Source organism: Equus caballus, chromosome 15 (genome assembly GCF_041296265.1).
Source record: "Equus caballus isolate H_3958 breed thoroughbred chromosome 15, TB-T2T, whole genome shotgun sequence".
In the NCBI taxonomy this organism is placed as follows: domain Eukaryota; kingdom Metazoa; phylum Chordata; class Mammalia; order Perissodactyla; family Equidae; genus Equus; species Equus caballus.
The window spans coordinates 81880416-81898886 of NC_091698.1; the positions used below are offsets into that span (position 1 = coordinate 81880416).

The 18471-nt window shown below is 35.9% G+C and overlaps 1 protein-coding gene across 5 annotated transcripts in view; it reads right to left on the reverse strand.

Annotated features, from left to right (window-relative positions):
- LCLAT1 (lysocardiolipin acyltransferase 1) overlaps window positions 1-18471 on the reverse strand; it is a 186641-nt gene that overhangs the window by 116312 nt on the left and 51858 nt on the right. For 4 of the 5 annotated variants that reach the window (XM_001500475.6, XM_014731229.3, XM_070236567.1 and 1 more), the window contains exon 2: window positions 1247-1415. The exons of the other annotated variant lie outside the window; for it this stretch is intronic. In XM_001500475.6, coding sequence (XP_001500525.3) covers window positions 1247-1411 — 165 coding nt within the window. In that variant the 5' untranslated portion in view covers window positions 1412-1415. The remainder of the gene's footprint in view (window positions 1-1246; window positions 1416-18471) is intronic. 5 annotated transcript variants of the gene reach the window in all.

An 18471-nucleotide genomic window follows, 5' to 3' on the forward strand; every position in this document is an offset into this window, starting at 1 on the left:
GAGAGAGAGAGATAGGGGACTACTTTTAGTCTAACAGTATACCACATTTCATAAAACAGACATCTGAATAAAAATTTAAAAACAAATTAACCTTGTAAACAATATGAATGCAATTTGTAAAATTATTCATCACAGGATTCCTTTTTAAAATATGAAAAACAGGGTGTACTGTAAATGATTTATCAAAATTCAATTTACAGAAATTTTAAGAAACTTCTACTCCATCAAGGTAGGAACACTCACCACTGTTTCAGGAAATATTTCCCAATTGACCTCCACCTGAAGGGTCTATAGCATTAGCACAGTACTTTCCTCTCTAGAAACATAACAATGGCAATCTGCCTGAGGAGAAACAGACAACTTAATTTCCTTCAACAATTAAAGGAAGAGGATTCCCTTCTTGTTTTCCTTTCAGGTATTATAGTCATGACCTCCACTATAACAGGTCAACAAGTTCTAGGTGTTGCTCAGGAAAAAGAAGGCACAGAACACTCTCGGGAAATACAGCTATTCAAGGTAAAGGCAGCTGCATGCACATCACTCCACTTTTTGAAGAAAGCACTGCTGATTAGCAGCAACAGAGAGTCCCAGACAAGGGAGGAGTCTGGACTGGAATCCTACAGGAACTTGCCAGCTCAGGATCAGAGAGATGTGCTCAGAGTAGTATGCACTGATCTTACAGAGAATACCTGGCTGTTCCAAGAAGCTATTGCTCATTTTGTATGCACATCTAACTTGCAAATGTTGTTAACCTAGCCCACAGATAGGAAATCACTTTATTCCTAAATTCTGTGGTTACTGAGAAGAATTCAATCAATCACATCATTGTCACAAGTTTAAAAAAAGTTTGCCATCTGAATCCATTTTTGTCATTGTTTTGTAAAATAAATGGAAACACAAAATAAAATTAATGTTAAAATTCTTCAATCTCTCTAGATTTGTATATTTTACTATAGGTAAATAATACCTCAGTGAAGGAAAATGAAAAAGAAAATTTGTGAAGAATATGGAAGAAAGTCAACTTTGGAATACAGCTCTTAATTAGATATTTTACTTCAAGGACATGAATTATTTCTATTTCTCTCTAGTTTCTGTATTTCCCTCTCTCAATTCTAATGTGTCCTTACGTAACAGGAAGGACTTCAATGTTTCTTCTAACATTCGATCAAATCCAACTAACAAAATAAAAATCAATAGGTTGGGCTACTTTGGTACAGACAGTCTCCTTCTCTGGTGTGTAACTTACCACTGGAAGTGTGAGCCAGGTTGCCACAAGGCGGTTGTTGATCCAGCGATACCAAGATGGGTTTATAAACATCAAAGGTAAAAAGGGACCCAGCATGAAAATGCTTCCAAAAAAGCTTCCCCAAAACAGTGTGAGTATAAAGTAAATCCCTTTCCATGACACCATGATTCTGAAAGATATAAAAAAACGGATATATTTTGTTACTGTACATTTAACTGCCCTGCCCAAATACAATTTCAAAATGATGCATAAAATAATATTTAATTACAGGGCCACAGAAGAGGCTCTGATAAAGGGTATGAGAGCTCGAATACCATAGAGGTGACCCTCCTACACGTCCTACAGGCCTAACAAGTTGTCAGTACATCAGAAATTGATACTCTTCAACAGAGTAAACGTCTGATCTCCAAAAAAAAAGCTACCTAGGGTAAGAAGCCTTTGTTTTTTATCTGGTTATTACTATTAACATAAAACTGTATATTTTCTTTTCCAGGATGTAATCCAGCACAAAATCTTAAAACATTCCAGAGTTTTTTTAGACTTAATGGACTAAGAACTCCAGAGCAGTTTCCTAAGGGTAACTATGCCTAAAAGTGAGGGCAATTTTACAGAGTGCACTATAAAATTTTTTAAAAATCTAAAAATGTTAATTCTCTACATTAGAATCTGAAAGTAATGTCTTTGGCCATTTGGTCTTAAGCTGGCTCTTTATGAGCTGAAAAGTTAAAGAGAAGTCAGACTCCTTACTCACTTTCCTAAACTATTTGCCAAAGGTTTACTTTCGGGGGTCCTCATAACAAGAAGAAGATAATATTGGTGCTCTACAGTCTAAAATGAATAATGAAACATTTGATTTTACAACCTCAAATATATTAGAGCAAAAATATGGTTTGCCTCAGAATAACAAAACTGTTGGAAATACTAAAACTATGAAAACAATAATGGCCTTAAAATGTATTTATTAAAGAAGGTATTCCAGTAATCAAGACCTCTGAATATTTAAAAAGAATCAGAGGGGCCGGCCCAGTGGCGCAGCAGTTAAGCGCGCACGTTCCACTTCAGTGGCCGGGGGTTCGCCAGTTTGGATCCCACTTGGCAAGCCATGCTGTGGTAGGTATCCCACATATAAAGTAGAGGAAGATGGGCACGGATGTGAGGTCAGGGCCAGTCTTCCTCAGCAAAAAGAGAACAATTGGCAGCAGTTAGCTCAGGGCTAATCTTCCTCAAAAAAAAAAAACAAAAAAAAAGAAGAATCACAACAGGAAACAGATACAAAATTTCAAACGTCATCATGCTTTATGAAATGTTAAACAACAAAACAGGTCAAATCCCTTAAAACAGAATCAGGTTTATCTGGGTACTGAGCATATTTTTAAATATCTACTGATAACTTGACAGGGCGTGTACAAAATCCTTCAAGTACAAAAGGAATAAATATCTGCTAAGAACTGGCTTTTTGCTAAACTCTAGATCTGAACTTCTAAGAAGTGGGGTGAGGGGGTGGGGGAGCGAGGGCAGAGAAAAAGACCAATGGAAAGTTGTGGCCCAACAGTTAAAATTCACACAGGGCCCAGAATGGTTTCTGTTTCTACACCCTCAGCTTTGCTTTCTCTGAGGCTCAGGTCCTCCTCTTCGCACTAAAAGACACTACAGGCAGCTTCTCTCCAGTCTTTAATTTAATTTAAAGCTTTTCTTAATTGGGGGGAAAAAAAATTTCGCAATAGTGCTACTCTATTGGTAAACCCTGCAACTACCTTTTGCTATCCACTGTTTGTTTCTATCTTATTAGCCATCAGCTAGCTCTGTCTTTAGACACGCACCCCTAAACTCCCTGAGGAGCCGCACTTCACACTGTAGCCATATATACCTGCCGCCCACCCTTCCCCATCGAAGGCTTTGGCATGTCTCTTCCTCACTTACTAAACTATTTCACATTTGATATGATTACAAAAAAATATATATAGTTAAAGGAGCTTAGATAGAATCTAATAAAATCTTTTCATCTTAGGGGCCAGCCTGGTGATGTAGCGGTTAAGTTCGCACGTTCCACTTTGGTGGTCTGGGGTTCGCCAGTTCAGATCCCAGGTGTGGACCTATGTACTGCTTATCAAGCCAATGCTGTGGCAGGCGCCCCACATACAAAATAGAGGAAGATGGGCACGGATGTTTGCTCAGGGCCAATCTTCCTCAGCAAAAAATGAAGAGGATTGGTGGCAGATGGTAGCTCAGGGTTAATCTTCCTAAAAAAAAAAAAATTTTTAAATTTTAAAAAAAGCTTTTCATTTTACAGTGATGAAGCTGAGGACCAGAAGAGTTAAGAAGACTTTCATAAATCCACATAACCAGTTAGGACATCAAGTCTTTTCTGCCTTCTGCTTCTTCCTGCAAAACTGCTGGGAATCACAGAACTGAATTAACTTTTAAACATGTATTTAAACACAGACTTAAACAGACATAAAGGGATGTGTCACATGAATATACTGGGATTACTCAGACCAAGCCTAATCTAGAATTACTTTTCCAACCTAGGGTAGGTTTATTCCCTAATCTCTCAATCATTTGTTGAATGATTCAATAAATATACAAAGAGATTCCTACTGTGTGCCAGGCAGTGTGCTAGTCAATTTGGGATACAACAGTGAATAAGATAGACATACCAAGCTCTCACAAATCTAATGGTCTCTCCATCTCCTCCTTATGAGCTCCTCCCTGGCTCTGCATTTAATCTAGTCCCATTCTACATACCTTCTTCCAAGTCTCAAGAGTTTGATTTAAGAATTATGGTTATGAATTATGCTGGCTATATACTTATTTAGAATAGCTAAAATTTTAAAAATAAAAAAACCGGCAATACCAAGTGCTGACAAGGACGCAAAGCAATCAGTACTCAAGTACATTGCTGGTGGAAATGCAAAATGGTATGGCCACTCTGGAAAACAGTTTGGTGGGTTCTTAAAATGTTAAATGTACACGCACCATATAACCCAGCAATCCCACTACTGAATATCCAGGACAAAAAACAACTTCTGTTGACACAAAAACCTGTACATGATTGTTTATGGCATCATTACTTATATTTGCCAAAAACTAGAAACAACCCAAATGTCAGTCAGGGGTAATTGGATAAACAAACTGTACTATACCCATAGACTGGAACAGTACTCAGCAATAAAGACAAACTACTGACACATGCAACATCCTGAGTTAATCTCAAATGCACTATGCTGAGTAAGGGAAGCCAGACCCAAAACGTATGATTTCTTTTTTACTATATGATTTTATTTATATGACATTCTAGAAAAGGCAAAACTATAGGAGGAGGAACCAGATCAGTGGTTGCCAAAGGTGGGGGAGGGGAGAGGGTTAACCAGGAAGGGGCAGCACAGGGGAGGCTTTGGCAGTTGAGGAAACTTCTGTTTCTTGATCGCAGTGATGGTTACAAGACTATGCGTTTGTTGAAATTCACAGAGCGTACATAAAAAAGTTATTTTTACTGTATGTAGGATAAAAAACAAATTTAAAAGATTATGCTATGTGAGATAAAATCTGACAGAATAGTCACTATGCTCTTATGATTTAGAGAATTCTACATTTCTGGATTATTTCAACTGTAATAATATGTAAAATACATCAAGCTTTTAGGTATGCCAGGAACTGTTTCATATATTTCACATGCCTGAACTTAACACTCCCAATACTCACATGCTATAGGTACTTTCATTACCTTACACTTTATATATAAGGATATTGAGGATGTAAGAATATTGAGGCACAAAGTGGTTAAATAATGTGCTCCAGACTCTACAGCTAGTAAATGGTAAAGCTGACATTTGAATCCAGGTAATTTGTTGGCTGAGTCCACACACAGTCTAAGATGCTACACTATGCTTCTTTTTCAAGAATGTATCACTTTTGTAATTAAACACATAAACACACTTTAAAAGAGCTAGTCCATAAAATAAAGATGTCACAATTCTAAACTAAAATTTTAACACCTCATGCAAAACTTATTCTGAATTTCAGAAGTCCACAGGAACTTAGTGAAGAAACCTAGTGTCTTTCTTACCTTAATATTCCCTAGTACCTAGCATGTCGTATAGCACACAAAAACCTGGGAAGAGCTGAAGACAGAGGTTGCCAGCTTCTGCTCAAGGAAAGTTCGGTTAAATATAGTAAATTAAACATCTAGTCTTTTAAAATCCTTTAAAACAAAGGCCAGATCATTGAAAAGTAATTACAAACACTGCAATTTAGTATTTTTGTGTATTCTTTGTATAATACTGATAGCATTCTCAAAAAAAGCCATTTGGAAAAGAAATAATTATAATTTAAAAATGGCATATCCATGTTTAATGGATCCAGAGATAAAAAACTAAACTGGAAAAGCTATGCCTACTTCAGAGTAACCCAAGAATTTTTTCCTGTAAGACCACTTTCCCTTCAATGAGTTAATAAGATCTCTCACCCCACTAACTTCCTGGCTCATAAGCATCTGATTCTGATGCTTGCCCACGCTGTCTAATCAGGTCTGATTCAAATGACAGCAATATCAAACAAAGGCAAAAGAGAATACAAGAACCAAAACATAGCCCACCTGGACTTCTTTTTCAGTTGCATATATTATTCGTGGAGTATGACAATGTGGGAGGATACTCCCTGACAAGGATTAATGGAATCCATTAGGGATACCTACAGTTCCATGCTTAGGAAAGAAAGATATTATACTTCATAAAATCTCCTTAGTTTACTCACGTAACAATTCAAATGTTAACTAGCATTGCTCTCATAGTCTAACGGGGAAGCTAAGTGTTCTGAGAAATGATTGCAGTTCAGTGTGATACATACTATAACAAAGGTATACAACAAGTGTTATGGGTAGATCACAGCAAAGCAAAATGAACTCTGCTAAAAGGGATTAAAGGAGACATTAGACTCTTAAGAGTATGAGAGACTGGGGGAGGAGACAGTTTTTTTCCAGGCAGTAAAACAAAACATGCAGAGTCACAGAAATCTTGAAATAGCATGGCTTAAGCAGGGGACTATAACTCATTGGGTATTAATGAAGTATAGGGTAGGTACACACTGGGGAGCTGAAAGAAGTCACAAGGGCACAGCCCCTAGGGACAAAGTGTACACATCCAGGCCAGTATAGTCAAGAACACCTTTAGCATGTCACCCCACATAGGAAAAACCTGGCATATGACTTATGTTTAGGATTAAAAGTGCTATGGTACATATAAGCATGGATTCAACTAATATACAGATTGGTTTTATTAAAGCCTTAACAGCAAAGAGCTTAACCAGCAAAGAGTTCTGCCCTTTAAAACTGACAGTCCGTGGGACTTGTTGGCAAAAACCCCAGTCAGCATTGACAGAGGCTAGTATCAGAGAAGTCTGTGAGCCAGGAGCATCTGATCCAGCTCCACCACTCAACAGCCTCAGGATCATGACCATATCACTTAAGCTGGATGCTTACAGGTGAGGAGGTTGAGAAAAATTCTCTCAAAGGCCTACCTTTTGAACACCTAATATTTGCCAGGCACTTTACAGAAGGCCCTTGGTTTTTATACATTTAACATCTACAGATTCAACTATTCATGAACAACCCAAAGATCTATGACATGTAAGTAATCTGTAATTTTGCTGAAATTCAAAGTGGCAATCGGAATACTGCAAGGTTGGTGTCAAAAAACAAATCATTTAGATAGCAATAATCTGGCCAACTGTCCAGTATCCTAATCTCAATGGGCCTTTATTCTGTTCTACTTATCTCACATGAACTTAGTGGGGGAAGTGATATACCACAGAGAATTTGTTAATTTGAGGTTTTAAAAAGACCCTGCTATATACCTTAACAATGTCAAGTGTGTCCTAAAACAGGCACTTCACAAACATTCTCATCCAATCCTAACAAAAGCCTCAAAACTAGGGTATTAATTTTATCAGTAGTATTTACAAGTGAAGAAATAAGGGACTTGGTTTCTTAACAACAAGTCTCTAACACTTTATACTGAGAGAGGTGAGATAAAGAACCTATAACCAGGGGTATTCCCAGAAAATGCAGTGGGAAGTTCAGAACTGGGACCAGTAAAAGATTTAAAGGCCAACAAATAAATAATGAGTAAGAAAAGTAACAGAAAGAGTTAAGCATATTGTTTAAACCATTGTCTTCTCTGGAAACAAACAGGGTCTCTGGACTAGGGGATACCCAGATTAGGGCACAGTTACCACTCTAAGAACAGTGGGACTAACTGACCATAGACCTACTGAATCCAGAATGCTGAGACCCCAGGCAGTCTCCCCTCACTGGGCTCTCAGATGGCTGGTGACAAGATTTTAGTCCTAGTCCACTGCTCCCCAGTCAAACTTTCTGCAATGAGGGAGATGTTCAATAGCTGTGCTGTCCAATATGTAGGCAAACTGCTGGATGAGGCTACTGAGCACTTGAAATGTGACTAGTTCAACTGAGGAACTGAATTATTAATTTAATTGTATTTAAATTTAAATAGCCACATGTGGCTAGAAGCTACTATATTGAATAGCACCAACACTAAGCAGACCACTGGAGCACACTTCTCTAGGGAACTGACCAGACCATGAGGAAAGATGAAAACATACAAACACTGGCGGTTCCCTAATAAACAGTCCACCGAAATCACCCTACAGTGAAGCTGAAAGTTCATATAAGCCTCACATACATGCAAGCTTCTAACTGGCTTTTTAAGTCCCTTATTTTTTATTATGAAAGGATAATGAGACATCTGAGCAAAGAATTCAACACATTAGAGACTAAAACAGGGAGAAGTATACTTAAAGGAAACAAACTATTTAAGGAGAAGAAAATTATCTTTAACATTTTCAGAAAGACAGGAAATACTACCTCCAGTAAACAAGAATAACATGTTCTTGTGGGAAAAAAAAATTTAAATAAAACAAAGAAAGGAAACATTCAGAGAATAAAAGAGCTATTGGAAGTTTAAAACATAGCAAATGTTTAGCAAAAGTTAAAAACTCAACAGAAGAGTTAGAAAATAAAGCTGAGAAAATCCCCTAAAAAGTCAAGCAGAAGATAAAGAGATGAAAGTAGAAAGAATATTAGAGGACCAAGACAGGAGGTTCCACACACAAATCATTGGAGGGGAGGAAATCAGCAACAAAACAATTCAAGAAAATTCCCCAGAAATGAAGGACATGACATTCCTCCTTAACAGAGCCTGCTGAAAGCTAGGATAATGGATGAAAACAAATGTTCACCAAGGCATATCACTGTAACTTTCAGAACAAAGGAGACAAAGGACATTCTACAAAACTTCTAGAAAAGATAAAGACAGGGCACATACAAGGGATCAAAAATTGGATTGACTTTGGACTTCTAGGTAGCAATACCAAAAACATGACAAAAACAGAACAATGCCTACAAAATTCTCAAGAAAATTATTCCATCCAGTCGCTCTATCAGTCAAGTGTAAGGACAGCAGAATAATGCTATCATACCCACAAGGTCTCAAAGTTACCTCCCATATAATCTTTTTACAAGAAGTTATTGCAAAATGGCTCTGCCAAAACAAAAGAGTAAACAAAGACTGAGGGAGACTTGAAATCTTGGAAACAAGAGATCCAATTTATGTGAGAGGTCAAGGGAATCTCCAAGATGATCGTAAAAGGAGATCCCAGGATAACAGTCATGCACAAAACAGAGAAGGCATCTAGCGGAAGTTGGGGAAGGGTGACTCAAGAGAAAGTCTTTCAAAGTTTTATCACCAAAATCCTAGCTGCCAAACAAACCATCTTTTTGAGCCAAGAACAGAATGCCCAGGTGAACCTGCCACAGATTCTAATCTTGAAGCTGTGCTGATAAAATTCCTGCTCTCCTTCCCATCTGTGGCTGCCAGATCAGCTGATGACACTCACTTTATGTATCATAAGTACTCTGCTTTGACCTACTCCTGAGAGGTGGAAGGAGGGCATGGTGAATTTAGGAGAAACTTCCCACCAGACAGCCAACACCTGCAGAGTCCTGCCAGATGCCCTGACTGTAGTAAGCCCGGGACTATAGTTTTCCAAGACTCATTTATGCATGAATTAGCCCATTACAAGGATTTGGTCAACCCTCTGGGAAGATGAGGTCTGACTATCACCCAGAGACTCTGTACCCCGAGAAGCCTTCATCTAATGGTGGTAGTGTTAGACACATTATTTTTACTTCTCAAGTTTTCAAAAAAATTATAAAGATATTGTTTAGGGATACATACATAAGTAAAATTCTGAAGTAAAATAATGACTAATATAAAAGGATAATAGTTGTCATGGCGGGGCAGGGGGGGACGGGTGGCTTCTAAGGTACTGGAAACATTCTATTTCCTAAGAATTGTGGCTAGTTATATGTTCACCAACAATAATTTAAGAATATTCTATCAACAGCTATTTTTGTCTGCACACACTGTATACTATACACTCTTCTAATTATATGGTATATTAGCAACAACAACAAAAATGTTTTTATAGATTACCATCCTTTGTGGAAACAGGGAGGGAACAGAGCTTTCACTTTTTAATTCACATACTTTCATATTACTCTAATTTTATAAATGATAAATATGTGTTACTTTATAATTAAAAGTATTTTACTTATAAAAATTTTAAGAACACATTAATCAATTGAGGTTTAAACTATCTCTCTGTTACCATCCCCAGTCAAATACTCTGCTAGAAAAAGCAACCCTGGGGAATCAGTAGAGACAAATATATGGGACACTTTATAATTTTTCCAAGACTATGCCAAAATAAATAAGCAACATGTTGATCTTGATTCAAATGACAAAATCAAATACATAAAATGAAAGCGTGAACACTAATGTCAATTATTGCATATATATGATATATAACAATTATTGCAAAATGATCACTTAGCAATGAAAATAAAAATGTTTTATCAGATAGCTAAAACAATCATAGCCTGATTATTGAGATTATTCTACAATCTGAAAGAATTTAACTGTGTTCATTATTTAAATAATTTAAGGGACATGCTCTTTATGTACTACTCTTGTAAGCTAGATGAATACTTCACACCCATACACAATCACACTGATTTAGTTTTTTCACAAACATAAGTGAAATATTTATGAGCTAATTTCTTTTAAATCCACCAATACATTTTAAAATCCCTGGATGCATGCTAATTTGCATGACATGATTCTGATAAACATTTCTGCATTTTTCAGAATTTACTTCACATAAGCACATCTGTCTTGCCTGCTTTAATGATATGCTTCCTTATTCCCCAATGAAAACCTCATGCATTGTCCTTTCAAGTCTCAAAAACCAGAGGCTCACGGCTAAAATTAACATTCAATTCTAGAAGAAAAGATTACAGTTATTATCTCTTTCTCTTCTCATAATCTTCTATTTTTATTCCTGTTGGCATTAACACATACGTCTTTTATTATAAATCACTTTAAATTCGCTAGGAAGTAAATTACTAATTAAAAATAAATTTAAAAGACTGTCATCTGTAGTGATCTTTTTCTTTATTTCACTAATTAATTAAAAAAAAAAAACCAAGTCTCTACTAAAGCACAGTATCAGGAAATCACTAGAAATTTTTATTTAAGAATTTATGTTCAAGATATTCTGAAGACAAAAAGGTATAGTCCTTTAATAAGCAAATCACCAAAAGAAACAAATAACAAAAATAAGCCAAAAAGACAGAACCTAAAACACCTTTTCATATCAATTAAGCATTCATAGGCAGGCAGGGGAAGCTGAAAGAATAATGTATAAAATAATGGATAAAGGTGCTCTGGCACCTTTACCTGTTTGGGAAAATGACACAGACAATAACAGGAAAGCGACAAATACACAGTTTCTTTCTTCCTGAAGCAACACAAAAGAATACTTTCCCAGATACCAAAAGAAGGTACAAGGTAAGCAGGCATTCTAGTGAGACAGCACTTAGACAAAATAAAACCAGTTTACCAATTCTAATAAAACACAACAGGACCGTTAAAAAGCAGAATGGAGTCAAACCTCAGATCTACCCAAAATGAAGAAAGAAGAATTTTCAATAATCAACTGGATTTCAGTAAACAAGTCTGTTAACTCCCTGGGGGAGGAGTCCACTCTCAGAGTTCTTAGAACTAAATGAGGACATCTAGGATTATGTAAAATGACACTACTTACCTCTTATGCTCATGAAGTTTAGTGAAACAAGAAATTATCTGTATAAATATTGATAGTTCTCTAAACTCTGATGCAATTCTTTTCCTTAAAATATATTCAAAAGTTAACACGTAGAAAGAAGCAGAGAGTATGATTCTATTTACCTAAAGCTGAAAAACAGAAAAACTAATTTATAACATCAGAAATAAGGGCAATGGTTATCCTAGGAGGTGTGGAGCAGGGGTAGTGAGTGGATGGGGCACGGGGGGGAGGGAGGTTCAAGGATTTGGGTAATGCTCTGTTTCTTCATTTGGGTGATGGTTACACTTGGTGTATTCACTTTATGAAAATTCATTGAGATGTATACTTGTGATTTATGCACTTTTCTATTTGCATATTTCAACAAATATTCACAAAAAAGTTATATATATAATTAATTTAAATTGGATGCATTATAAGAAATCTAATTTGATATATCCAGTTTATGGGAAGAAAATATAAATGGTCAATAACCAGAACCTCACTATTTCCAGGAAAATTCAAGTAAAAACAACAAAACACCATTTTTGTCTCACAGATTGGCAAAAACATCTAGTTTTGCCTTTGATATTCTAAAAATCATTTGTTGGTGTCTTTGCCTTCACAGCTGGAGGGAGTATAAAGATCAGAGGGCAAACTGATAAGTAGCTATTATAATTTTGAATATGCCCACCATCATGAATTCCTTTTCAGTATCTACCCTAGAGAAATTCTCAACAGCAAGTAACAGATGTTTCACTGCAGCGCTGTCTGTAACAAAAAAAAAAATCAGAAAAATAAATATCCATCAATGGGGGAAGAGCTAAACTACGGTACATTCAACATTATGAAACACTACACAGCAACTGGAAAGAATAAAGTCAAGCTATATTTTCTGAAATGAAAAGCTCTCCAAGATGTATTGCTAAATGAAAAAGAGTATGATACCATTTTGGGAAAGGGGTGAATCACATCCCCCCAAAAAAACTGTATGCCACATGGTTTATATAGATAAATGTAAATACACATAAATCTGTCTAGAAGGATGCACACCAATGTTACTATGGTCGCCCCTATGAAGATGGAAGAGGCTTTGACTAAGAATGGTGATCGAAGAGGAACAGACCTTTCTGTAATGTTTTAAAAAGAGAACACTTCCATTTGATACTTATATAATAAAAAGGAAAGAAAGAAGGAAAAAAGCAGCAGCTTAAGCATAGCCAAAATAAATCAGCCTGCCAGTAATGCCTGTTTTTCCATGATCCCATAATCAAAGTAAAAATGATTAAATGTTGAGGTAGAAATAACCCATACATCTCAGCCAAATTACTGTTTGCCATACTTTAAACTCAAAGTAAATATTTACAGGTAAATTAAAAACCACTGAAAACATAAATTGAGATAGGAATGATAAAGAACCCTAGGCAAACTCAAACTACACCAGCACCCCCAAGAATCCTTGGCCTAACAAAGGTTACTCAAAAACATCATTTACTTTACTTTATAGCATTTATCTCTTGAAGTTTAAGCTCATGTTTTGCTTTTCCCTTCATGAGACACAGAGCTAGCCAGTAAAATGTATAATTAAAGAACTAAATAATGGAAGTGTATAGACTGTCAGAAAACAAGCAAGGAGTTTACTGAAACTCTTCCTAGAGGCGAAATACGAACCCATGAATAAATACACAAGTCTCATAAGGATAAAGTTCTAGCAGAAAAGTTATTTAAAAAGTTACCAAAAATAAAAAGTTATCAAAAACAGCATGTTCATTTCTGACTATACTCCTGTCTACTTTAGTCAAAAGCAAACTTTTAAAAAGAAAGAAAAAGGAAAAAGTTAAAATATCTGTCTAAATTTACCAAGTTATTTCAATCATTTCATTTAAACAGAGAATAAGCATGAGAGTCATTCACAGTCATTAAAAACTCATATAATAATATCTCTACTATTAAACACTGACCATCTTCAGGCAAGATACTGGAAAGAATATTAACATCTAGTCTTTGCCCACCTAGGTGGAGAGAAAAGAACAAATCTGAAAAGGAGAGAAGGAAGCAATACAAAGAAGTAAATATTAAATGTCAAATTCATGAAAAATCATTAAGTGTGATAATCAGTTTATAAAATCTTAGAAGTATAGAGCTAGAATTAAGATTACTAAGCTTTAAACATCTTTTGAATTCACAAATGATGCTCTCATTACACCAATGAAGGAAGTGAGGAGCAGAAAAGTTGAGGGACCTGACTTGTGCTCATAGTGGCACAGCCAGTGGTGATGGAGCTAGGCTAAGATCTCCCAACGCCAGTTACCAGCTCAGCCTTCTTTCCATCCCAAAAGGATCATAGATGGCTAAAGCAATCAACTAAAACATTCAGAAGGAATTAGGATGCACGCACACAAGGCCTGGGGCTGGAGGAAGGATAGTACTCAGTCAAGCTAGGACGAAATGGAAAGACAAAGAGGCCGACCACTTGACATTATCATGGTGCACACTGTACAGTGATTGGTTAGTCACGAGGAGGTTTTCCCAAAGTCTCTGGATTCCTATTGGATTTTGTTTCTTCCAAATTTTTCAAACAATATGAATTACTAACATTTTTTAAAATGAAAATGTCACCAATTTTTTTCCACATAAATGGCAAGCACACTCATATATTTCAACAATTTCCTGTTATTACACAAGGTTTCCTTTAAGATGTAAAAGTTAAAACCACATACACCCACACTAAGTGAAACATTACTATACAAAATCATTTCAGAAAGACTGGTTAGTACAACTCTATTATATCTCTTACCACTTATTCCAGAGCCTACCTTCCTTGTTCAAATTATTTATTATATAGTCCCCAAAATGTTAAATATAAAGTACCATATAACCCAGCAATTCCACTACTAGATATAGATACCTAAGTGAAATGAAAATATATATTCACGTAAAAACATATACATGAATATTCAAAGCAGCACAATTAATAATAGTCAAAAACTAGAAACAACCCAAATGTCCATCATGTGATACACGGATACACAATAGTAGTATAGCTATCAGTGGATATCATTCAACAAAAAAAGAAATGAAGTACTTGATGCGTGCTACAACACAGATGCACTTTGAAAACATGACATTTAGTGAAAGAAGCCAGTCATAAAAATCCACCTATTGTATGATTTCATTTATATGAAATGTCCAGAATAGGCAAAGCTATAGAGACAGAAAGTGGATTAGTGGTTCCCTAGGACTGGAAGCAGGTGGAATGGAGGCTGTTAATGAGTATGAAGTTTGTTTGGAGGGTAAAAAAAAAAGTTTTAAAATTAGACAGTGGTGAAGGCTGCACAACTCCGTGAACAGTCTAAAAACCAGTGCCTGTACACTTTAAATGGGTGAATTGTATGATATGTGAATTATATCTCAAAACAAAAAAGTTAATTAGCTGGGAGATTACCAAGACATGAATAATTTTAACCAACTCTACCCTGGAGGTCATGAATGCTACAGGAAAAGGGAAATTATAAGGATAACTACCACCTCAGAAACTAGAAACAAGAGCACATGCAGATAAAGCCAGAACACAAAAAGGGACCAAAAACTAGACAGACTGAAATCACTGAACAGAAAAGAGAGGAGACAGAAACACAGCAAAATGTTACCAATGGCCATCCCTGTGTAGTGAGACTATGGTTGATTTTCTACTACATTGTATACAAAAGTATTATTTTTACTTAATAAAAAAAATCCCAACAATATTTATTTCAAAGTGAAAAAGTAGGAGCCAAGATTTCTTAAGGGACTGAATGGGGCCCATGACTAATACATCATTAAGGGTAGAGCTAACCACTAAGGAGAAGTATAAAATGTGAACTATACAATATTAAAACACTGGCCCAATATTATTCATATTGGAAATATGAATATGGATTCATATTTCAATGAATTCATATGAAAAGAATTGATATTCTGACATCAATAATTTTTTTCTAATATAAATTATTGGTATTCACTAGAAGGCATAAAATACCACTGTTCTGGGGGGAGCATCTAACAAGTGATTTGACTGGACAAGGAGTAAAATATTTTTCTTTCTGTTACATACTACAACTGTTCGAAACAACACAAACTGATCACAATATTTCTAAAATATATAGTTATGTCATTACCTTTAACAAAAGACTTTTTAAAAGTTACACATTAATACAAACTGAATGAAGACACCATCATTTTGCAAATAAAGTCAATTATCATTCACAGTATTTTTTCTTTTAATAGATACAAGCAAAATGAAGAAAATATTTAAATGTTTCCTCTCCACAATTTATTCTTCATGCAGCAAAGGGTAGTTTACCCATAGATGATTCATGAAATGTATTCAAGGGTTCCTAAACCCCGGGAAATTGTATGTTATGCAATATATATGTATCTTTACGCAGAGAGGGATCCCTAGCTTTTTCAGAGGGGTTTGTAACTCAAATGAAGGTAAGATACTACCGCTTTAGAGAAACAATTGAACAGCAGCCTAAAATGGACTTCTGTTGCAAAGGAATTCTGAAAACGTTCTTAACTCTCAAGAAACTAAGCTGTGCAATTTTCATCAATGAAACACATTTATCAAGTTATCTGGGCAATGAGGTAAAACCAAGGATAAATCATATATAGCCATTATTCTGGAAAAAACTTTAAGTTGGGAAGTCGAAAAACTCAGAAGTATTGTAAGCAAAGGTAGAAATATTATAGATAATAATATTATTTTATTCATACTTATTTGTACTAGGCTTTGTTTTAAAAATATTTGAGGGACTGATCCCGTGGCCGAGCACTTAAAGTTCCATGCACTCCGTTACGGCAGCCCAGGTTCATGGGTTCAGATCCCAGGTGCGGACTTGCTCCACTCATCAGCCATGCTGTGGAAGCATCCCACATACAAAATAGAGGAAGACTGGCACAGACGTTAGTCCAGGACTAATCTTCCTCAAGCAAAAAAAAAAACGGAAGATTGACAATGGATGTTAGCTCAGGGCGAATCTTCCTCACCCAAAAAAAAAAAAACCAACTGAGATGTCTTTATTATCTAACACCTCATAATAGGATAGAATCAAATAATTTTTGATTCAAAGTATTTCAGGTTGAATTTCAGTAACACTGCTGTCATTCATACATCGTGGAATTCTTGGTGAACACTCAAATGTACAAAACATTTTTTTCAGATTTATTCTGAAAGACAATGACTGGGTTTGGGTTCATGTGTAAGGGTATATTTTATACAAACAATAACAGAGTTAATATCTAGAACATCTGCTTTGCTATTAAAACATTACTTCTGTGAACATTTTTTTCCCTAGATTTGCAAAAATCAAAATACATAGCAGATGCAGAATGACCTTGGAACTCTCTCCATGTATTTTACAGTGTTTCATGTAGCATTTTCTTACCAGTAGTAAATAAAAACATACATGGAGAAATTAATATGAATGCCAATAAAAATATTTCATTTGGAAACAAAGCTCATGAAGACATAAGAATGGCAATTGATATTTATCAGATTTTTAAAAATTATTTATAGAATTTAAAAATGTACTCTGATGGACAAAAGGAGGTAGTTTTCAGAACAGTATAACGAATAAAATATTATGAAAGACACCTCTGAAAACTCAATTTAAAAACCACACTGCCTATAAAATCACCTATCATGGGAAGTCAGAGTTGACAAGGGGCTTTAGCGGTAATTTAGTCCACTGGCTTATAAAACTTTTTGGCCACAGAACCCTTCATTCAAAAATCTCACCAAGAAGTCTCATGTGTAAAACAAAAGCAGAACAGCTCTGATTCAGAGCTGTCTCCACCCCCAGCTCGACCTCTCGCCTTCACCTAGACCTCTCCTCCCTACGGGACATTCAAGAGCATCGTCTGACAGTGGTCCAGGCGAACCTTTCATATTCCAGATGAGGCAACAGACATCCAGACTCACTTTTCCCTTCTGTTAAGAGAAAGCCATATCTAGGCTGCCTGGTAGTTTGTTAACTCTTCAAATGATCTTTACATAAAGTCAGTCACAAATTCACAAAATTTTTGAGATAAAAGGGACTTTAGGGAAGACCAGGACTTCTCACTCTCAGTCTGGTCTCTCTAGTCCACTCTGCCACTTGCCACTTTTTTCAGAGACCGTTAAGAGACACGGAAGAGAGAGAAATACTGTAGAAAGAAAGTGCCTTCCACATAACATTTTTACTCTCACAACTCTGAAAAGCACCAATTTTACAGCTTGAAGAAAGTGAGCTCAGAAACATTCAACATGCCCAGACTACATAACTGGCAGGTGGCAGAGCCAGGATTTAAACTGCATCCATTTAACTCCAAAGCTTGTGCTCTTTCCGATAAACCACTATACATTTGTGTAGCACAAATGCCTGACTATAAAGGAGGAATCTATGATCCAGGCAGAGAAAAACACCCATATATTCTCCAAAATAGTTTCAAGGTGATAGGTATCTACTAACACGAGCGCCCTAAGTTAGCAGCACAGAAATAGGGCTGTGAAGAGTATGGTTGACCACCCATTAAGAAAAAGAAGAAACAAAGTAACCATCAGACCAACAAAGCAAAGTCAGGTTTAAATTAATGAGGCATAGCTGCACGCTGAATGTAAAGACAGTTTCAGAAACACATATTCAGGAAATCAACAATGAGAAATGGAATTGCTGCACTTCAGCAAAAGCAGTAAGTCAGAAAATACCAGACGAAAAAAGTACAGTCAGAAGGCTGCCACAAAAGAGTAAATTACACTCTACTTAAAACGAAAATATTTACAAAAGAGCAAAATGTCTTTCAGATGTTTAACAAAATATCAAAAAAGTATTACTTCTTAATGCAAAGTCTATCATTTAAATAAACAAAATCTCAGTTTTTCTCTAAAAGATATTTACCCTTGATTACCTGGAATCTTGATGAAAACAGAATTCAACATATAGGCTAAAGTCAAAAGCATCAAAGTTACATTACAACAGAATCACACATAACTGAAAAACTTGAGAAGCAACACTCTAGGAGCCATA